Source organism: Hyaena hyaena, unplaced genomic scaffold (genome assembly GCF_003009895.1).
Source record: "Hyaena hyaena isolate Hyena2069 unplaced genomic scaffold, ASM300989v1 scaffold_239, whole genome shotgun sequence".
NCBI classification, from domain to species: domain Eukaryota; kingdom Metazoa; phylum Chordata; class Mammalia; order Carnivora; family Hyaenidae; genus Hyaena; species Hyaena hyaena.
Window position 1 is genome coordinate 575,716 of NW_024080871.1, and position 24,225 is coordinate 599,940.

Sequence of the window (24,225 nt, forward strand, 5' to 3'; positions counted from 1 at the left end):
TTCCTTGATCATTTTGGATAGGAATCCAATTATTTTTCTCTCTACATACTCACCTACTTTTTACCACACTACTGAAGACTCTGAATTAATGGTGCCATCTATATTAAGAATTTGAGTCCTGAATGTATAGTTATCTGTCTCAGAGATTTCTGTTTTTTTTGCTTATTTGACTGTTCTTGTGGTAATATATTTTTTTAATACTATGATTCTTTATAACCAAATGAGACAAGTCCTCTGTCCTTATTTAACTATTAGCAAAGTTCTATTCTTCATGTAAAGTTTAATGGAAGTTTATTAAGTTCTTCAAATAAGTTAAATGGAATTTTAATTAAAAATGCACTGGGGGCACCTGGATGGCTCAGTCGTTTGAGTGACTCGTTTTCTACTCAGGTCATGATCTTATGGTTTTGTGGGTTTGGGCCTGACATCGTTGAGCTCTACACTGGCAGCTTGGAGCCTGTTTGGGATTCCTTTTCTCCTTCTCTCTGCCCCTCCCCCAACTCATGCTATCTCTGTCTCTCTCAAAATAAATAAATAATCTTTAAAAAATGCACTGAATTTCTGATTTGATTTATGGAGATCACTGGTATATTTATAATATAAAGTTCTCCAACACATAAGTATAAAATATCTCTCCATGTAGTCAAGATATTTTTGTTTTCTGTTCAAATTTTAAAATTTTCCCTAAAATTGTCTTATATTCTTGGTTTCTTTCTTCATACTTTAGTTTTGTTGGCGTTATTATTTAAATTCTATTATTTGTTGGGTTTGTTGGGTTAAAATTCATCAGTTGAAATTGTCACAAATCCATCTTTTATCTGGCACATTTACTAAATTATCTTATCAGTTCTTTTGACTCTGCTATTTTTTTCCTAGGTAGATGATTATATCATTTTGACCCATTCTTGTTTATTTTCCATAACACTTTTTCTTTTGCTTTTCTTAAAACCTCCTCCAGGACCTCCAGTGCTCCAGTGGTGTGTTGAACATACACTGTGCCAGGGGAGAAATTTTTTTTTTCTCATCTTTTACATGAGACTCTTAAGATTCTCTCTTTGGTGAGATTGAATGTACTGGTTGCCGAATGTACTGGTATATAACTTTTACCATGTCAGAAAGAGCCTTTAATTTCTAGCTTTGCTAGCCACTTTTTTAATTTATATAGGTGTTAAAATTCATAAAACTCCTTGTATCTTAATCACAATTATCTTTAAGTTTTTATATTTATAATCATATGAAAAATTAACCTATGAAATTTCCTTTTGTGGTATTTTCTTGTTTGACTTATGAGTTAATATTATATAGGGTAAATGAGGTGGTATCTTCATAAAATGAGGTGGTATCTTCAACTCTTTTTAATCTTATATAATGATTTATAGAAGAAAGCAATTAATTTTTCCCTAATGATGTTCTAGAACTTACCCTAAAAATTTCTTGGCTTGACTATTATGAGAAAAGTTGACATGATCTCACTTCAGTTATTTAATAAATGATATGGCTTAGGGGCGCCTGGGTGGCTTAGTCGGTTAAGTGTCCGACTTTCGCTTAGGTCATGTCTCGCAGTTCGTGGGTTCAAGCCCCGTGTCGGGCTCTGTGCTGATTGCCAGCTCAGAGCCTGGAGCCTGTTTCAGTCTGTGACTCCCTCTCTCTCTGACCCTCCCCTGCTCACGCTGTCTCTCTCTCTCCTAGAAATAAATAAAAATATTTTTAAAAAAATAAAAATAAGTGATATGGCTTATTTTTGTGCTCTATTTCTTCAACATCAACTTTTGCAGTTAACATTTTAAAAAATTTACCCATTTTATCTAGGTTCTCAAATTTACAAACGAATGTTAATATATATAAAATTATTTTTGCTTTAGGATGCCTGGGTGGCTCAGCCAGTTAAGCGTCAGACTCTTGGTTTAGGCTCAGGTCATGAACTCATGATTCATGAATTCAAGCCCCACATGGCTGTTGGTACAGAGCCTGCTTGGGATTTTTCCTCTCTCCTTCTCTCTCTGCCCTTCCCCTGTTCACTCTCTCCCTCTCACAAAATAAATAAACTATAAAAAATTTTGTTTGGCTTTAAATAAATATAAATGTGTGTGTGTGTATTTTAGTCTATTAATTCATTTGGGTTAATATTTTTGATGCCTTTTAAAAAAATATAATTTATTAACGTTTTAACTACATCTTTTTCTTGTGTATATATGTATGTATTTTTTAAAGTGGTTGTTCTTGAGTAGGTGTCAGAATTTATTTTTTCTGTAAAGAGTCAGATATCAATATTTTAGGCATTGATATATATATATACAGTTTGTCATTTATTTTCATTTTTAAAAAATGTTCAATTCATTAAAAATGCAAGAATAAATTGTAGCACATGATCCATTCAGAAGAAGGGGCACACCAGATTTGGCCCCTGCACAGAAGTTTGCTGACTCATTCTAGAGATTGAAATATAGATTTATTTAACTAATAATAGTATCATCAAATAAAAGTATACTACTTTACGAATATTGTAAGAGCCTTAGAACAGCATAATTCTACTTACCCAATCCTGGTCAGTCAAAAATGTATTTATTTATTCATTTATTTTTATTTATTTTTAGAGAGAGAGAGACAGAGAGAGAGAGAGCGCCTGTATCCACACACGTGAGCAGAGTGAGGGGCAGAGAAAGATGGAGAGACATAATTAAGCAGGCTCCATGCCCAGAGCAGAGACTGACTTGGGGCTCAATTTCACAACCCAGAGATCATGATCTGAACAGAAATTGATTCCAACACTTAACCAGTTGAGTCACTCAGTCACACCAAGAATTTTTTTAATGAATATATATGTGAAAGAAAACATTTTATACTTATCCCCTTCTTCATATTTTCTGGGTTCTATTTATTTCTGAAGAAGTAGACTTCTATCTGGTATCAATACTCTTCAACTGGAAGAAATTCCTTTAGTACTTATTGTATTGCAGATCTGATGATAACAAATTCTATCAGTTTTCATTTATCTAAAAAGGCCTTTATTTTGGTGCATTGGAAATATCTTTGGGCACCTGGGTGGCTCAGTCCATTAAGTGTCCAGTTCTTGGTTTCAGCCAGGTCATGATTTCATTGTTCATGGGATGGAGCTCTGCATCAGTCTCTTTGCTGGCAGTGTGGAGTCTGCATGGGATTCTCTCTCTCTCCCTCTCTCTCTCTCTCTGCCCTTCTACTCATGCTTTCTCAGTCTCTCAAAATAAATAAATAAACTTTAAAAAAGAGAAGATATCATACAAAAGATTTTTCACTTGATACAGAATTCTACCCTTTGGGGCTAGAAAAATAATAATCTATTATGATCTAGGGTCTAATGTTTATCATAGAAAATCAGCTTTCATTCTTATAATTGTTTTCCTGATGTTTTATGTCTTTTATCTCTAATTGTTTTTCCTTTTTTCCCCCTCTTTATCTTAGGATTCTAGCCATTTGACTATGATGGGCCTAAAGGTCTTTACTTAGTATTTACTCTGATTATGGTTTTCTGAGCTTCCTGAAGCAGTGAATGGACCTTTTGACAACTTTTATAAGTTATAATTGCCTAACTGCAGGGCACTGTGGTAGCTCAGTCAGTTTAGCATCCAACTGTTGGTTTCAGCTCAGGTCATGATCTCACAGTTCATGGGTTCAAGCCCCATGTAGGTCTCTGCACTGATAGTGTGGAGCTTGCTTGAATTTCTCTCTCCCCCCTCCTTTCTCTGCTCCTCCCCAATTTACATGCCCTCTCTCAAAATTTTCTGGTGATTTGTTTTAATTTTAATGGGAGTAAAGATTTTTCATGTGCTGTAATATCCTAAGTAGAGATAATAAAGTTTAAAAATATTGAGTAAAAATTTTGACAATATATTCTGTTTCCAAAGAAATATAAAACTAAAAAATGCAATGTAGGTAAGAGGTATGATTCTCACAGTTCTTTAAATTAGAAATGCTGAAACGTCTTTTTGTTTTAAATATATTAGAGGAAATTACTACATTTTTGAAGATCATCAGAGAAAGGTTACTCACCGATGGAAAATGGAGATACAAATATGGAAATGCAGAAGAGTAAAATAAATCCTATTATGGTGGATTGAAATTAGACATATCATTGAAATTTACAGTTCTAAGTAAAAAATCTTTAATTCAGTAAGAGAAGTGCAAACAAGTTTATACTGCATTTAGATTTAGTGATACATGAGATGTGAATTAGATTTTGGAAGAGGGATTTAATGCATAATAGAAAGTAATATATTTATACACACATATATAACTTCTATGAATGCAAGGGAAGCAAGAGCAGAAAATACATAAATAGGTGAATGCTATTGTGGAGAGTGCTGCTATGAACATTGGGGTACATGTGCTCCTATGCCTCAGCATTTCTGTATCCCTTGGGTAAATTCCTAGCAGTGCTATTGCTGGGTCATAGGGGAGTTCTATTGTTAGTTTCCTGAGGAAGCTCCACACTGTTTTCCAGAGGGGCTGTACCCGTTTACATTCCCACCAACAGTGTAGGAGGGTGCCCGTTTCTCCACATCCTCGCCAGCATCAAGAGTTCTCTGATTTGCTCATTTTAGCCACTCTGGCGTGAGGTAGCTAAAACATGGAAAGAGCCTAAGTGTCCATCAACAGATGAATGGATCAAGAAGATATGGTTTATCTATACCATGGAATACTACATGGCAATGAGAAACAATGAAATCTGGCCATGTGTAGCAACATGGATGGACCTTGAGGGTGTTATGCTGAGCGAAATAAGTCAGGCAGAGAAGGACAAATATCATATGTTTGCACGTATAGGAGGATTAGGAGGANGGAAATGGTGGGGGAAAGGGAGAGAGGCAAACCATGAGAGACTCTTGAATGCTGACAAAAACTGAGGACTGATGGATGTGGGGGGGAGGGGGGGTGGGCATGGAGGAGGGCACTTTGGGGATGAGCACTGAGTGTTATGTAGAAACTAATTTGACAATAAACTATTTGTAAAATAAATAAATAAATAAATAAAATGTGTGAGAAAAAATAAATAAATAAATAAATAAATAAACGTTAAAAAGAAAAAATAGGTGAATGCATGCAGCCATTCTGGAAAATCTCTCATTGAGGTCATCACAAATTTATTTGCTTCCAAATCTACTAAACTTTTCTAGCCCTATTTCAATTTATTGGTGCTGTTTAACATTTCTGACTACCCCCTCTTCTTTAAATCCCTTTTTTAGCTAAGGCCATACCGGCTTTTTCTTATTTCAGCTTACTTCCGATTCTTTGACTTCTCTCTCTTCTTACTTCTTGACCTTCTCATTGCCCTACATTTTTTTTTCTCAAACATCTAAATTTTTGACTTAAATTATCTGTTAAGAATCATCTTCTAGGATAGTCTTAATTATTAGTATTATGGTAGTTTTAAATCTTGCCTTGTATCTCAAATGCCTACAGAAACTGCTCATCACATATCACAGTAATATTTCAGATGCTCTAAACCAAACTCAGAGCACTCTCTGTGAGATTTGTTTTTCATTTTTATTTCTCTGTTATTAATTGGTGTACCACCAATATACTGAACACTCAGAGTATATATTACAAAGTCATCATTTATACCTATTATTGCCTATATCAAGTATGACACAAAAGCCATCTTTTTTTCCTTTGTGTTGGCCTTTGTGGTTGCTGTGCCCAGACCCCCTTCATCAGTCACAGCTATGCCCCCCAGTGCCAGTGATACCATCTAACTACTATCCCATCTCTAGAATCACACTTGATGGACCAGGAGCTGCCTCTCTGGGACTCTGTGTGTCCTGCTCTTCCTACTTCATCGTCTGACCTCTGCAATCTCCTCCCCCCCAACCTGTCCATGGGCCCAATGACAATGGATAATAGAAGCAAAGTGTAAAATGTTGTCTTTTTCCTCAAGGTGTGACCAACTCTGCAGCAAATCATGTGCCAGAGCTTCCTGGGAGTTAAAGATAAAGCAAGACTCCAGCTGAGACTATTTCTTTGATTTGCTCCTTTCTCTGCCCTATCCTTTTCCCTTTCTTCTGAGGATGTTCTTTACTTAAATCGTGCATACCTGAACTCCAATCTGCAGCTCTACTTTCAGGACACCTTACTTATGACACAGCTCTCCAAAATATTTCTCAGTTTATCTCTTTCTCTGTATTTATATAGTACTCATTTCATGCCTGGATTAACTTTAACAGCTTCCTAGATCATTAGCTAGTTTTGGCTGTGCTTATTTTCTGTATATTTTCTAAAGTGGTCCCATTTTTCAGAACCATCTTTGTCAATTATGATAGGCAGTCTATTGTAGTTGTTAATATGTTATTCCTACAGAATGGCCTGGGTTTGAATTCTATTTCTATGTCTTATTTAATGCATAACTTGGATAAATGTCTTAAATTCTCCATTTTCTTTCTGTAAGAAAAAGGTGGGAAAAATTAGAATTTCCTTTCATTTCAGGACAAAATGGGTTAGTATATTCAAAGTACTTTCAACATGACCTTGCACATAATCAGCACAGTGAATGTTAACTAGCATTAGGCCTATTATTATTGTTATTACAGACTTAATTATGCTACTCTGCTCTTCAGGAACCTACATGAGCTTCTAATTATGTACGTTATTTCAATTTAAACTTCTGTCCTGGTTTTCAAAATCTGTCATAATCATTTTTGGCCTGCTTTTACCTCTTAATTACCCAGTATTTCTAATACAAATGATTCCACTTCACTAAGCCAATATCTCATAATTTCCACAAATTCTTTACTTCTCTATTTTTCCATATTATTCTCACAATCTAAAATAACACAAATGTTCTTTTCCACTAGGCTGACCTCAAACAGAATTTTTCAGAAAAACTGTTCATTTCCTTATTTGTTTATCTCTGCATTTGGAATCAGAACTATATATTTCCATTGCAGTTAAGTAATGTATGAGAACTATTATAACCTCCTTAATTGTCATAGTGGTTATTCTTTCCTCCTCAAAATTATTATAAACTTCATGTGGAAAAGGTCATTTTTTATAATCCTTTTGTATCACCAGAAGGTAATAGACCAAGGCATAGATATTTGATTTACATTTGTTTTATGCAAGGAAAGATGCTTCATGTATTGCAGAATATCAGTAGTTCGCATAAAGAGGACATTAAAATGATACCTAAATGAAGGGTAAAAAAAAAGTAAAACAAAAGTTTTTCAGCTTCTCTTATCTCTCCTCTCCCAGTTTTATTGAGATATTATTGACATATAACATGTGGTTAAGGTGTAGAATATGATGATTTGATGTGCATATATATTGCAAAGGAATTACCACAATATATTTATAATTGTTGTATCTTGTGGTGAATTGACTCCCTTACTATTATATAAAGGCCATCTTTGTTTCTTGCCACCATTATGCCTTAAAGTCTATGTTGTCTGATAAAAGGATAGCTATATTTGTCTTATTTGTTTCTATTTTCTCAGAATATCTTCTTCCATTCATTCATTTTTGAAACTATGTGTGACCTTTAAGCTGAAGTGAGTCTCTTGTAGGTAGCATATAGTTCGGTGTTACTATTTAACCCAATCATTCATTTTATACTTTTTGATTGGACAATTTAATCCAATTATATTTAGAATATTCATTGATAGGTAAGAATTTACAATAACATCTAATTATTTTCTGGTCTTTGGTAGTCTCCTTGTTTCTTTGTTCTTCTTTTGCTATCTTTCTTTGTGAATTAGTAATTTTGTATAATGTTATGATTTGATTCCCTTTTTTTCTTTTGTGTATTTCCTTAAGTTCTTGTGCTGTGGTTACCAAAAGGATTACATAAAACAGACTATACATTTAACATTCTATATTAAGCTGATAACTTCAATCACATACAAGAATTACTTTTTATTCCCCCCATATTTTGTTTTGATGTCACAATTTACTTGTTTGTATACTGTTTATTGATTAACTAATGATTACAGCAATAATTATTTTTAACACCTTTGTCTCCTTTTTTGGTCTTCTATATTAGAGATTAGAATGGGTATTTATGGATATTTATGGATGTTTATGGATAAATACATCATGACACTACAGTTTTAGGTTATTCTGAATTTGAAATATACTTAGCTTTACTAATATGTATTATACTTCCAAGTTTTCATGTTTCTAATTAGAGTCCTTTCATTTCAGCTTAAAGAACTTTCAGCATTTCTTGTAAGGCAGGTCTAATGGCGATGTATTTTCTCAGCTCATGATCCTTGTGGTCTTGTCTTGTTGCCTATGCATTCAAGGGAGCTGGTGGCTCTTTCAGTCTTTATAGACTGGCTTGGGCAGGCAAAGACCTTCACCAGTCTGCCCATCCAGACACACAGGGTCAGCCATGTGGTGGTATCTGTTTGCAGGCTTCCTGCTGGAGTCCTTGAGTGTGCATGTCCGGTTTCTGGGTAAGCAGGTGGGTGGGCCTGATACTTTGGTATGCAAGGGTCTAGCCTAGTGCTTGAGTCTCCAGGGATAAGCCTGGAGCATGGGATAACTGTAGTGAGCCTGGAAGTTGAGTCCCAAGTGATTGGCTTAGGATCTTGGACCTACAGGGGCAGACATGGGTCCTGGGTCTACATGATCTAATCATGTACCAGGGGCACTGGGTTGGGTTTGGCATCTGGGTCCATAGGCATGATTTGTTCCTAGGATAGTTTGGGAGCCTAGTTTCATGGGAGTCACACTGGAGGCTTAGTGACATTGTATCTGGCTTGGCACTAAAGTGGGCATGGAGCTTAGGGACTTTGGGGTCAGCTATAACCTGGGAGTTTGGGAGCCAGCCTGAAGGTTCTGGATCTCTGGGAGCCAGCCGTGGATGTAGGTTCTCAGGGGCCAGCATGGCACTGGGGTGGGCCAGGGATCATAGGTACACAGGAGCTGGCTTGGTGCTATGATGGCACAAAAGCCTGGCTTGGCCCACCCAGGGGCTTTGGTTTATGAGAACATACCTGCAGCCTGGGTTCCAGGTGACTGATTGGGGGTATGGGGCCACCAGAAGCCTGAGCCATGGTAGCAGGCCATGGCTGTGATGTGCTGGGAGCCTGTGTTCACAGGAGTCTGCCGGGATCCTGGTACTCTGGGAACTGCTTGGGGGTGTGGGAGTTACCCAGGGCCACTGAAACCAACAGGCACTGGGGATTTTTTTTTTTCTTCTGAGGTTGATTTAGAGCTTTATTTACTATCAAGCTGATTGAGAGATTTAGACGGATATTGGATTTAATAAAATAGAAAAAGTGAGTTATTCCTTTGTCATCACAGAAAAACTATGTAAATAAACTTTCAGTCAGTACAGAGACACTACTACTTGCCTACTTCTGAGTATTAGTATCTAAGTTACTTATGAACATAATTTCTTTGTACTGTATTTAATATGTTTTAAGTGTTTCTAATATATCATTTCAATTGCCACTTTGAGCTTCAACTATTTTCATGATACTAGTGTTCAGTAAAGAACACATATGTAAATACGAATATATATTCAAAATATTCATATATATATTCGTAAATCATATATATATTCTTAAACTAATTAAATATATTCTCAAACATTGACAAAAGTGAAAACAGAATATGAAGCTAAATGAAATGCCCAGGGCTTTGATCTATAAAGCAGGTTTCTTTCTGTCACATATTGTCAGTTTAGTTTTCATTTAAGTCTTCATTTGATCATGAATTATTGCACACTCATTCTAAACAGTTCAAAGAATATCTATGTTTATACATTAAAACAAAAGCTAGCCCCTCCTTCATTCTGACTACTTCTATTCTCCAGGTATAAGCTTTATTGAGACTGTTGAATATCTTTCCTCACTGTTTCTATGTACATAAAATTATAACTATTATTATTTCCAACCCAGATGATATTAGCCATTTAAGATTTTTCTCACTTATTTCAGTCAAATCCACTTACTCTTAATAATTGCTAGAGGAAGAAAAGACTTTCACAAGCTAAATTATATTTTATTATATACCTGTACATTATAACAGAGTAGGCCCTGAAAACCCCTTAATTCTCTTACCATTGAAAATTTGGCTGTCCAATTATTAGTATTGATCTGTCACTCTAATTTTCAGTATATGACATCCCCAATTACAGGCACACAACATAGCAAAAAATTCTCTATAATTAGTACTTAGGGATTTATATTCAGTTTTTTGGTTCATTTGTTGCTAATCAATTTTTCTGGGCCATTTATGAGAAGTTTATATTTATTTTAGAATCTCTCTGAAAACTTAAATAACAGATGAATTCAGAATTTTTATTATTTTCCATGCCCAAAATCTATTAATGCATCATCTTAAGTATTATTATTTTTTTCAAAGCTAACTTACTTAAATATATGCCTGTGGGGCACTTGAGTGGCTCAGTTGGTTGAGCATCTGACTCTTGATTTCAGATCAGGTCATTATCTCATGGTTTATGAGACTGAGCCCTGCATAAGGCTCTGAGCTGGCAGAATGGAGTCTGTTTGGGATTCTCTCTCTGCCTCTCACTCTGACCCTCCACTTGCATGGACATGCACACTCTCTCTCTCCCTCTCTCAAAATAAATAACTAAATGTTAAAAATAAATAAAAATATGCTTAGCAATAACCTAACATATCTATATAAACATGCATTTCATAATATATTGATAGTTGAGACTTATATAATGTTAAAAACGTATAAATTATAACCAAAACACAAACAAATATTTTTATGGAGAGCTCTTTAATGGCCATAATCTATTAACTTAATAGGGATTAATTTGAAAGTTTTGAATGATGAGATAATAATATGAAATTAGATATATATGACTTTATGAATGGATATTTAGTGAGTGCTTACAACATTAGCTTTCAATGCATTTCCTGAAGGAGCAGTAGACGTTACTATAAGTTATTTCTTTTTTCATTATTTGAAATTATTATAATAGCCCCATGTGCCAGTACTAATGATCATATCATCATATATATTTTGCCCAAAGACAATGCTCATCTGTACTAATCAAAATATAGCAAAATAACTTCAAAATCCATTCCTTTGTTACTACTGCTAAGATGATTGTTTAAAGCAAAGGCCTAATCACTCATTCATTACTATCATTTCACTGTGCAAAAGTATAAATAAGGAGGGGCACTGTATCTGCAATTACTAAAAACAGCACTTGGTTTTTTCAGGTGCCTCATAAATATTTCCCCCACATATTTGTTAAGTATGTTTAACTTAGAAATCATTATATAGTTATAAGTAATTATGTAAATTACTTTAAAATAGATAGTACTAAAGTTTTAAGCCATGGTATAAAGAAAATATAAATTCTTATTTGCATCAATATAGCATATAGGCTTAGATTAAAATTTTTCTTGCCAAATTAAGGGAAATATAAGTGACTGACAATAATATATTTGCTTTAATATCTGCTAACTATATAAATATTTAAAAGTTCAGAGTAATATATATATATATTTATATATATATAAAACTAATACATTACTAAGATGTTTTAGAATAATCTGAAATTAGAAACAATATTATGTCTAGGACATTTGGGTGGCTCAGTTGGTTAAGTGTCCAACTTTGGTTCAGGTCATGATCTCACAGTTTGTGATTTTGAGCCCAACATTGGGTTCTGAGCTGATGGCTCAGAGCCTGGAGCCTGCTTCAGCTTCTGTGTGTGTCTCTCTCACTCTCTGCCTCTCCCCTGCTCACACTCTGTCTCTCTCTCTCAAAAATAAATAAACAATAAAAACAATATAAAAAAAGAAACAATATTATTTCTTAGTCATCTAGATTATTATAAAAGAACTTGTATAATTAAATTATTTATAAAATAATATTAAGAATCTAGATTTAAAAGTAACAAAGAGGGGCACCTGGGTGGTTCAGTCAGTTGAATGTCTGACTATTGATTTCCACTCAGGTCATGATCTCACTGGTAGTGAGTTTGAGACCCTCATCAGGCTCTCCGCTGTCAGCACTGAGCCTGCTTTGTATCTCACGTTCCCCTCTTTCTCTGATTTTCCCCTGCTCATGCTCTCCCTGTGAAGAATAAATATTTATTTTAAAAAGTAACAAAGAAAACAATGTAGAATATAATTAATATGGGAGAATTGCTCAGTTTGTTGGTTACAAATGCTTCAAATGAGAAATCTTAAATTACTACACATAAAAGGCTTTAAAATAAAAATTAATGATAATTTGTTGTGCTGATATACTTTTGAGTTGATTGAATTGCTCTATCTTCTTAAACACACACACACATACACACACACACACACACACACACACACTATATGTGTAATTATTTACCCAATTTGTAAGTTAAATAAACTTAGTTACACTCTCAAATTAAGAATATCTCTTACAATGAAGTTTTTATCTAGATGTTACTTAGATGATTGTTCAGGATAATTTACATATTTGCCAAACATATTACAATATTAAATCTCAATAATAATGACTATTTAATTGCTTTCTTGCCAATAATAATGTAATTTCATAGAAATATTTGAAAACACATGTGAATATTATATTTTTAGAATTGTTTCCATAGTTAAATGATCGATTGAGCCCTACTTTAGTTACTCAATGTCATATGTGCCCTCCTATGCATTTATAGTGTATCAGATTCAATGTTCACATTTTAATATTGCTATCATAGTAGAAATATGCCCTCACCTCCTGAATGTTTTTGATTGTCAACACTTAGATGTATATGTATTATTAGGTAGTAAAATTTAAGTTAAAAATATAGAAAAAGGAATACATGTAAAATATTTTTATATGTATAAATTTTGTCTTTCTACTAATTCTTTAGTATTAATAGTATTAAACACCATACACCAAGGTAGTCTAAGATTACAAGCCTATATATTCAACTACTTAAAATAATAAAATAAGAATCAATACTAAATTTAATTCTTTTCCTAATTTCAAAACAAAAAAATTGAAAAACTTAGTACAAAACTGATATGGCACAAAACAATTGGATGTTTAGTTCATATAACTTGGAATTATCACTGTAAATATATAAGGACTGTTTAAAGTATAATAGCTTTTAAATATATTGGACCTTAAGGATAATATTAGTATGTCATAAATTAAAAAATAATAAATGTAAAATAAAGATGTCATCATGAAATATTTTGAATTTCTTAGCTGAGACAAATAATGTATACCCAAGATAACCTGATTTCCTTTTATTTTTAATTTTTTATTTATATTTTTAAAGTAGGATTCATGCCCAGCATGGAGTCTAGTGCAGGGCTTGAACTCATGACCCTGAGAACAAGACTGGAGCTGAGATCAAGAGTCAATTGCTTAACCAACTGAACAACTGAGGTACCCAAATGCCTGACCTGATTTCCTTTTAATTTTATCAGAAAAGTGTATTTCATTTCAGATTTTAGGTACATTCTCCTAAGTTAAAATGTATCTCCACTTAGTGTGATTGTGGGTCACATAAAATGTAGTATTTATCAACCTTAGTTAGAAGAAGTTTTATTTTTGAGATATTTATATTTGCTTTATTTATTAAAAACTGTTTACTCTAATGGCAATATAAATCTTCCCCCAAAATATATACAAAGTAAGAGAAATGTAACTTAAGGTCTCTTTAAAGTGTGGATACTCAACTACTATCAATAGGTTTAGTTATGTTCATTTGACAGAGATTAGTAGGATACATTTATATGATGATTTATAATTCCGCAAATTTACCTCTATGCTTCATCTTTTTCTTTTTTTGCATTTAAATCATAGCACTATGAAAGATGACATGTGCTAATAGATGGAATATCAAATTATCTTTGATGTTCTTATTGGAAAAAATAACCATCATTCATAGCAGTCTTTAACTATCTACTGTGAGCCTGACATTTGAGAGCCTAACATTCACTTTATGGATAAACATATGAAAACACACAAACACAATACCTAAAACCTTAGTTTGTGAGCATAATTCATTCCAGAAACATGCTTGTAATCCAAAGCACTCATATATCAAAGTGTATTTCAAGAACCATTGGCTTGATCATATGACACTGGGCATCATGTACTACTCATATTGTAAGTCATCACTTGTTTACCAAGTTGAAATTTAGTAGAAATGTTTGCTCATCTTGCAGAATACTCACAAACCAAGTTACTCGCAATCCAAGATTTTACTGTATTTTTATAATAAAATATCACACATATCATATAATTTATCATAAAATACCTAGAAATTCATAACAACATATCAAAGTCAAAATATTTCAAATTGAATTTGAACCCCTTTCTTTCTTCCATAAATCAGAGACTTGAGATCTTGAGGCCTTTAACACAGAGATCAGCAAACTATGATCCATGGACCAAGTCTGGCTTGCTGCCTATTGCACAACCCATAAGCTAGTTGCAGATTTTGTATTTTTAATGGTTGCGGAAAAATCGGAGGATCAATATATTCCACAACATGTGAAAAGTATATGGAATTCAAATCACTATGACTATAAATAAAGTTTGGTTGGACCACAAAAATTTTAGATTCTTAACTCTCTGATCATACAATGTTTTACATTTACATACCAGAGTATCACTTCCAAATACATTAATGTATTTATCCAATTAAGACAGGTTACCATACCTGTGTGCAGGTATCTTTCGGTTCCCAACAATCAGAATAACATCACAGAGTTGCTGTTGTTTCAAGTAACTTTCCATTTTTCTGAACGTTTGCTCAGCATGGTGAACAGCCTGATAGAATTCTTCAGAGCTACTGGAGTCCATATCACTTTGAGGTGTCAATGAATGGCTAGTTGCTGACAGCCTGCAAATCACACACACAAAAAGATGGTGTTTATAAAGTCCTATGAATTGACCAAAATGACATAGAGTTTTAGAATTTTATCGGGAAAATCAATGCATCTCTCCTTATGTTCATCGGTGTTAATATAAATCAGAAAAATCTATTTAGGGTGAGATAATTTGTGCTAGGAAGCCATAAATGAATTGATAATTATCTTTTATCTCGTGTTAAGATGATTTAAGAGATAGATTATCTGTATTTATTAGGACATTAAATTAAAAAATCCCAAAAATGTAACAGAAAGAGTCAATTACAAACATGCATGCCTATTCTAAAACTGATTACTAATAAAATGTTAATTTAATCCATTTGTAAATGAAGTGGATCATCTAATTATACTATCCTAAATTATGATTCCTCTGAGGTTATAATAAATGTTCCTTTTCAGAAGTAGGTGACTTTTATTATGAGAAATTATGAAACATGGTTTGTAAAAAAGATTGACAAAAAATTTGCAATTAAATTGTTGAGTTTCATATTCCACACCCAACTGATTAAAAAGATACATAAAATGCAGTAGCTCAACAAGTACTTTGATTTTACATACACATACATATATATACATACACACACGCATATATATCTAATATGAATGTATACATGATTATGTACATGTATATACACACATATATAATAGATGGCTACTGCATGTATTAATATCATAAAGGGTTTCACAATCAAGACTTTACAATACCATACTCCATATCAAGGAGAAAACTATCAAAATATGCATAGTAGGCCCAGAAGACCCAATCAAGTGCTGTCATAATAATAATAATGAAATAGCTTATTTCAAGAAAGTAGAAAGTAAAATGGGGAATTATGCTTCCAATTACTGGGGAATAACTTGTAGGTGACTAAACCCCTCATCAAGAACACCAGAAAAAATGTTACATATAATATCAAAATAATTAATTGAATTTAATAATAGCTACTAAGGCAACCAGGACTTGATAGACCAAGATCTTAGAATAAAGATAAACTCACAGAAGTCAGCTCAAAATTCTATACTGCTTTTTCTTTCCTCCTAAAACTATTTACTAATTATAAGCAGCAGAGGGTGAAAATTGAGAAACTCAGCATAATATAGCAGCCAACAGAATCATGGGACTTGGAGGAAAGGATGGATATTGAAATGATGGGCTCCAAAGGTAGTCTTGAGAGACAAATGAGGGACCACAAAGGAAAGTTTAGAAAAAGCTGTCATTGTGTACCACTTTTCCCCAGAGGTAGTTGTGAATCCTAAATACTGTTAGATGAGCAGAAAATGGCTTATAGGACATTGAAAAGTTAAATAGAACTTGAAAGATAAAAATTTAGATTCAAGGACCAGCAAGGATGAGGGACGCTGGTAAATACACTGTCTCTCAGTTGGACTCCTTGAAGGGCTCTATCCCAGGAGTCAAGGGTACTGGAAATAGAAGAGAGAATAAGAAGACAGAAATCTAGATTTGAATCAATGAAGCCTCTGAGTGCATTAACGTGATCCTCCAATCTAAATGTCAACAAATAGTCAAAATAAACCCCTTAAAAAAAAGATAACTTCATAGAAATTCTGATTTCTTGTGTATGTTTATAATGCTTGACATAAAAGTAAAAAAAGTAGGCCTATAAATACACTAGACCTAGAGAGAAAAACAGACAATAGAAACAGGCTTCCAGATGGATCACTATTAGTTATAGATATGAAAATATCTGTTATTAATATATTTTAATTTAAATGATGAGCTGGAGACTTTTAAGAACATTAGGTTACATGAATAAAACAAGTGGAAATGTAATAATTAACTTAATGTTTTGATAGAGGAATTGAACTTGCAGATTGGATGCAGGTAAAGAAAAGATAATCTAAAAATAAATAGAAAATATTGAAACTAAATTATTGATTAAAAAAGACAAAAAAGATGGCTTCTGAAACAAATGAAACGTGGTAAGAAATTATAATACTCCTGTGATTATAGTCTTAAAAGCAGGGAGAGACATGATAGGGAAAAAGCCATCTGAAGAAGTGATGGCCAAGAGTTTAAAAAAATATGTTAAAGACATCAAGAGAAGGATTCAAAACTCACTACCCATCCACAGTAAGACAAAACTGGACATGATGGTAAAACCAATGTAAAGATAGAAAAAAGGAAGAGGGAAAAAAGAAAAACTTTCTTAAAAGTTGTCAGAGAATACAAAAAGAGAACTTTTCCTCTAACTTATTTAATGAGGTAAATATAACATGGAAACAAAACCTGAAAAAGATGTTGCAAGGAAAATAAAATTAATGGCCATTCTCTCTCTCTCTTTCTTTTTTTTTTTTACAAATATCTTATTTTTTATATTTATTCATTTTTGAGAGACGACTGTGAGAGAGGGAGCAGCAGAGAGAGGGAGACACAACATCCAACGTAGGCTTCAGGCTCTGAGCTGTCAGCACATAGCCCAATGTGGGGCTTAAACCCATGAACGAAGTTGGATGCTCAACAGATTGAGCCATCCAGGCACCACAGATTAACAAAAAACTTAAGCAAAATATTAGCAACTAAATAAAAAACTGTACATAAAAAAGAAATAGATATAAAAAAGGTATATTAAATCTACACTGGACAATGCATCATAAGTAGTTGCATTTAATTAAGGAGCATATTTTCATCATATAAAACCACCTAATTCATTCATATAACAAACATATGTAATAGAAACCTTCCCTCCTTGAGAATGAAAATAAAATTCGTTAGTGCTACCTCTATTCAACATTTCTCTGCAGTGTCTTTCCAAAGTAATGTAAGCAAAGAAAAAAAGAAATAAAAGCCTATTAGAGTTAGACAAGAAAAAGTATATGACTAATATTATTTCCAGAAGAAATGCTTGTGCGCATAGAAAATCCAAAATCTCTGCAGACAAGTTTACAATCTAAATCCATTAAAATTATGTGTGATTCTCTGTTATCTACAATATTTATCTAAACAATATGGTTATTTTCATCAGACATTACCAGTTTTTCCTTAAATATTTAAAAATAATAGAAATTTTCCTGTATTGTATGTTTTCCTTTTATAAGTTTGCAAATTACAACCCCAGAATATGGTCATTTCCCAGACGCATTTTAGGAGTTCAGGCTCAGGCATATGTGGCAAGAACATTCTTCTGTGCATTAACACATTGAACCAAAAAGTCACAAAATGCTCTGCAGGATGGACTTTTAAATCTAGAATGAATGGGGCGCCTGGGTGGCTTAGTCGGTTGAGCGTCCGACTTTCTCTTAGGTCATGATCTCGTGGTTCGTGGGTTCGAGCCCCGCGTCGGGCTCTGTGCTGACTGCCAGCTCAGAGCCTGGAGCTTGTTTCAGTCTGTGACTCCCTCTCTCTCTGACCCTCCCCTGCTGACGCTGTCTCTCTCTCTCTCTCCTAGAAATAAATAAAAACATTTAAAAAATTTTAAAAAAAATAAATCTAGAATGAATGTATTATTATTGGATTTCAGGTAACTTGGAAAATGAAGTCAGGAGTGTAGGCTGACAGATAGATCAAAACTGCCCCGGGGCGCCTGGGTGGCTTAGTCGGTTAAGCGTCCGACTTTCGCTTAGGTCATGATCTCGCGGTTCGTGGGTTTGGGCCCCGCGTCGGGCTCTGTGCTGACTGCCAGCTCAGAGCCTGGAGCCTGTTTCAGAGTCTGTGACTCCCTCTCTCTCTGACCCTCCCCTGCTCATGCTGTCTCTCTCTCTCTTAGAAATAAACAAAACATTAAAAAAAATTTAAAAAAAAAAAAAAAACTGCCCCACTGAGATCCTAATGTTTCTGGTCTTGTACAAGACTACACGAACAGAATCCTAAAGTCAAGATACTAGAGATGGCCTTGCAGAAAGCCTCCAGATTGGCTGAAACGAGGTTTGTGATAGGGCTACATCAGATCCTCATGTAAATTTCCTGGAATTCAAATAACCTATTTACAGCAGAAAGTTTTATACCTCACTAAGATTTTCATAGCCTGGGAAATGTTAGCAAGGAAAGAATTCAGTGTAGTCAATCTTCAAGTCACTCAAGTTGTAGCATACATGATATTAGAGAAAATAGTGAAAGAAATAAAAGAATACCATTTTAGAGTTTGGTGAGAAGATAGAACAGCAAATGAAACAGGGCAAAGAATTTTACAGGATTTATTTAAAGTAAGAAAACTAATTACTGTGAAACTAGCACCTTCTTTTCCATAATCTAGATGCACTAACAAGTTTCGACTGTCATGCAGATATGGGCCTTTTCTGAAGAACTTGAAAGCAATTTAGAAGAATAAGTCAAAAGAACAAAGAGCTGGAAATTAGACTCCAAACTATTTTTTCAGAGTTCATCTTCACTCCTAGTTTTTTTCCCTAAAAGTTCTAGTCTTTGAGTTTCTCTATATTTGAAAACTTGTTATTTTTCCTAAAGGTTGGTTGATCTGTCAGAAAAATGGTTATGTTGGTTTGATGTGGTTTTTCTCTCCATAAAGTCACTGTCATAATGCTTGCACATTTCCTCATAAATCATTTGCTGATCTCAGTCTTGAGTAGAACTCCTTGTCCTTGACTTTTGACTCAGGATTTAAAAAGTTTCCACATCAGAGTACTTAGGGTTATTAAACTAATATTTATTATTTAATCTTTCCATCACATATCCAGCCATATAACTTAACAAATGAGATTATAAAATGTTAGGAAATAGAGATATCTTTATATTGTTTCTTATAAATATAAAATAAAAATCTGACATTGTATTATTTCTCTTATTGTCTAATTTTAGTGTTCAGCCTAAATAAACTTTATAATCTCTTTCTAATCTAAGAGTCTTTCAGATGTTATGATCTGTCACTCTAATTTTTATCTTTATTGTGCCCCAATCATGTAAAGCTTCAAGTTCCAAGAAATGCAATTTTAAAAGAGCAGTATGACTTCTCCCCATTGGAATTTAAACTTGCTTAGAAATTCTCCAACCTGTGAATCAATAAAATTATTACCAAATTTTCTTGATCTCATGACTAACTCAAGCCATAGCTATTCCTATCTCCTTTCACAACCATACATCCCGAAAGTGTTGTCTGCACTCATAATCTTAATTCCTGACTCTCTGAACACTCCTCAAACCATGGCAATCTAGCTTTCCAACCACCCATCTAATGAAACTGCTTTTGCAAGAGCACTAGTGTCTTTCTCTATGGCTTTATTTAGCTTCAATTTTCATTTTTTATCTTAATTGCTGAGAACCGGCCAATGTACATTCCTATTCCTATGCTAAACAGTTCAAGGCTGAATATCACTTATATTTCCTGTACCAAACAATTCTGAAAAAAAGTACATTTTATTCTTTTTGTGGTAAACAATATTGGGGTCCGATGGAAAGAACTTAACTCTTGTACCAGGAAATAGTTACTTCTAGAAGATGAGACTGTGAATTAACTTAAAAAAATAAAAGGCTGTAAGAACTAACAATTATTCATCCCTTTTCACTTTAAGATCCCCTACCAATGTGCCCATTTAAAGCTATTACACCATAAATTGTGCATTGTCAGCCAAGCTCCAGCCTTCAATGCCTCCATGGTTCAAATTACATTTGATATATTATAAATGCCTAATGATCTGATATTTTCTCCTTTTGTTAAAAAGTTTTTTAATGTTTATTTATTTTTGACAGAGAGAGAGAGAGAGAGAGAGAGAGACAGAGGGTGAGCAGGAGAGGTACACAGAGAGAGGGAGACACATAATCTGAAGCAGGCCCCAGGCTCTGAGCTGTCAGCACAGAGCCTGATGTTGGGCTTGAACCCATAAACTATAGATTCATAAACTCAGCCCAAGTTGGATACTTAGCTGACTGAGCCACCCAGGCACCCCTATTTTCTCCAACTCTTAATACCTATCAGCTCAAGCTGTAATTCTAATCATACTAATTCCAGTGTTCTATACCTGTTTCTTCTATAGATAGACTTTATATACATTTTTCTCTTTACCTGAAACCTCTATAACACATTGACATTCTCATGGATAACTTTACTTTTTCAGAGATCAGTTTAAATATCACTTTTTCTCTAGAAAGATGTCTTTTAATCCATTGTTTGGGGAGTCGTGGTTCATCCTTAAGTTCCAATTATCCAATATGTTTTAAATACATCTTTGGCACGTTGAATATTTTAGGAGTTTAATTATTTGTTGAGTGAGTAAAAATTTTCTATGAGAAGATTGGTCAAATACTGATTTTAATTGCTTATGTTTTTCTTGTATGTTTCATGAAACACAAAAATATACTTTGGTAAAGCAATGTAAATCCTCAAACCTAACAGTGTGCCTAGCTCACAAAGGGTAGTTAGTAAATGTTTGTGCAAATTCCTATTGTTGAATTTCAAAAAGCTTCTAGAGCTGAAGAGAAAAATAGGCATATATAACTACTTTAACCTGAATATGAGCTCTTTTGTCTTCTCTGATAATGTATTTATGTATATTGTGAAAATACTAAAGAATACACTAAGCATAGTACAGAAATACTTTTATTTTTTTAAAAAACTGTTTATTTATTTTTGAGAAACAGAGACAGAGTGTGAGGAGGGGAGGGGAAGAGAGAGAGGGAGACAGAGAATCTGAAGCAGGCTCCAGGCTCCGATCTATCAGGACAGAGCCCAAGGCAGGGTTTGGATCCACAAACCATGAGAACATAAGCTGAGCCAAAGATGGAAACTTAACTGATTGAACCACCCTGGTGCCCTCAGAAAATACCTTTAAAAATGCTTTAAACAGATATGATGAATTTATTTCAAACAAAGGTCCCTGACTAACAGTGTTATTATATCTTTAATGTCACTATATTAAGGGTAGAACTAGACTGGTAAAATAAACCTGCAGCATTTTTTTTCTGTAGTGATGTTAGCTTTTGTTTTGAGGGAATAATTTATTTTTATTTTTAAATTGTTTTTTATGTTTTACCTATTTCCGAGAGAGAGAGAGAGAGAGGGAGAGAGAGAGAGAGAGAGAGAGAGAGAGAGAGACAGCATGAACAGGGGAGGGTCAGAGAGAGAGAGATACAGAATCTGAAACAGGCTCCAGGCTCTGAGCTAGCTGTCAGCACAGAGCCTGACGCGGGGCTTGAACCTACGAACAGTGAGATCATGACCTGAGCTGAAGTCTGATGCTTAACTGACTAAGCCACCCAGGCTCCCTGGGAATAATTTAAAGAATAGTTCTATAATATCACATAAAGGAATTGCCAATACATAATTCTTAAGCAAGATCTGAAAATAGTGAAAGCTGTTGTTATTGAGTTATTAAGAAATAACTATTTGTGGTAGCCATGAAGTTTAGTATATACTACAGGCTTCTGTTTATATTATGTATCCATTAGCAAACCATTTATTTTAACTCTTAACAATGTTTCTAATTAAAAGTTTGTTATTTGCTTCCTTCCTTACATTGCTTAAATATATTAAGTGAAACACAGCATTTCAATTTTAAAACCATAAAGTCCTTATTACAAATCATTATGTAAATAATATCAAAGATCAAAAAGTAACCAAAAATTCTCAGACAATTAAACACAATATTACGTGTTTATTTAACCCTGAAAGTCCTACATACACCTAAAGTTAATATTTGGTTATTTAAGAAAATAAAGAAAATGAAAAAATTGTAAATAAATATGTAAATTTAAAGAAGCAATTTGCTTATTACAATAGGAGAGTATGAAACATCATCATCATATGTTGGTGTGGCATAGTAAACCGGTGTTCAAAATGAATGTATGGTTATACAAACACACTAATTTTCAAATCTTTTAATAACCCCCAAGAGAGAGGTTTAGATCCAGGAAATATTAGCAGGGATAAAGTTCAAGCACCAGGTGCTACTACTTAGAAACAAGAAAAATGAACATAGTCATTAATGTTGCTTCTGGGTACAATTCTGTTTTATAAGATAATTGGAATTTTAAGTAAGGCTTTTTATCAGAAGTATTGAGACACACACACACACACACACATACAAACATGCACACACACACATACACACACACACACACACACACACACACACACACACACACACATACACCCCAGTAAGACAGAATAAACAAATGAGCTGGAGAAAAAACTGTATATATTCTAGGCTTTCTCAATTACTGCATTCTGAATCTCAATTAATTGATCTGTAAAATAAATATCATTAACACCTCCTCATAGAATACTTGTGGAAAAAAATAAAATATGTGTTTGAAGCTGTTAAGTATATTTCCAATGAAATATTGGATGTAAAAATATAAGCAATAATATTTGTAAAATAAAAAGAGTACTTTTATGAATTAGGTGTACATCAGTATGGTACAAATGTTGCTTGACAAATTACATCTACATTTAATAATAAATAATCATATAAAACATAAAGGACACTTTGTTGTCTTCCTCTTCTAAATTTTAAAGTGTATAATCCATAGATATACCTATTTAAATTAAAATTTTTGAAATTACCAAATTGAAATAATTGAAATATTTTCAAGAGCTTTAAACTCAAAATAAAGAATACTATGATTGAGGGCATGAAGAGAAGAATGGACAAATAAATCATATCTAGATGCTCAAAGTTCTCAACAAAAAGATACCAAATCTGAGAAGAAAGACAACTATTCAGAGGGAACAGGAAATGCTGTAAAATCTAATATGAAATGCAGTTGGAAATTGATATATGAATGATTAATTAAAATAAGTTATGTTCTGGGGCGCCTGGGTGGCTTAGTCGGTTAAGCGTCCGACTTTCGCTTAGGTCATGATCTCGCGGTTCGTGGGTTCGAGCCCCGCGTCGGGCCCTGTGCTGACTGCCAGCTCAGAGCCTGGAACCTGTTTCATTCTGTGACTCCCTCTCTCTCTGACCCTCCCCTGCTCACGCTGTCTCTCTCTCCCCTAGAAATAAATAAAACATTAAAAAAAAAAATAAGCTATGTTCTGAGACGATGTACCACACAACAAAGGAATTATAATAAATAGCTAACTTGGATAGTAGGTACCTGGGAAGTACCTTTAGAACAAGATTCAGAAGTTATCTGATTAAGGTTGACCTGTATGAAATAAATGATGTTTCTACTCACCCAGGTTTCAGGGGAGTGGGCTAAGGGAAGTCTGAATTAAAAGAGATCTTAGCATCAGTGACACCAAGATTTCCCAGTCATATAGAAGAAGAAATAAAAATGTTTCTGTATATGGGAATGATACAGCAGATCTATCATAGCCAGCTTTTTAACCATAATTACTGGATGGCGTAGGGAACATTTTTTTTTTTTTTACCATTATGAAATTTATCAGCAAGGAGAGCAATAGCATACTTTTAAAGCTCTCTGGTAAGTTAACTACAGGTTCTGATGGTACAATTAAATTGAGCTCTTTGATGTCAATGG

General features: G+C 33.8%; 1 protein-coding gene across 2 annotated transcripts in view; it reads right to left on the bottom strand.

The window, feature by feature from the left end:
* The window catches only part of KLHL1 (kelch like family member 1), a 368,129-nt gene that overhangs the window by 234,137 nt on the left and 109,767 nt on the right, over positions 1–24,225 (bottom strand). The window contains exon 2 of one of the 2 annotated variants that reach the window (XM_039244387.1): positions 14,624–14,806. The exons of the other annotated variant lie outside the window; for it this stretch is intronic. Within the exon in view, the coding sequence (XP_039100318.1) occupies positions 14,624–14,806 (183 nt within the window). The remainder of the gene's footprint in view (positions 1–14,623; positions 14,807–24,225) is intronic. 2 annotated transcript variants of the gene reach the window in all.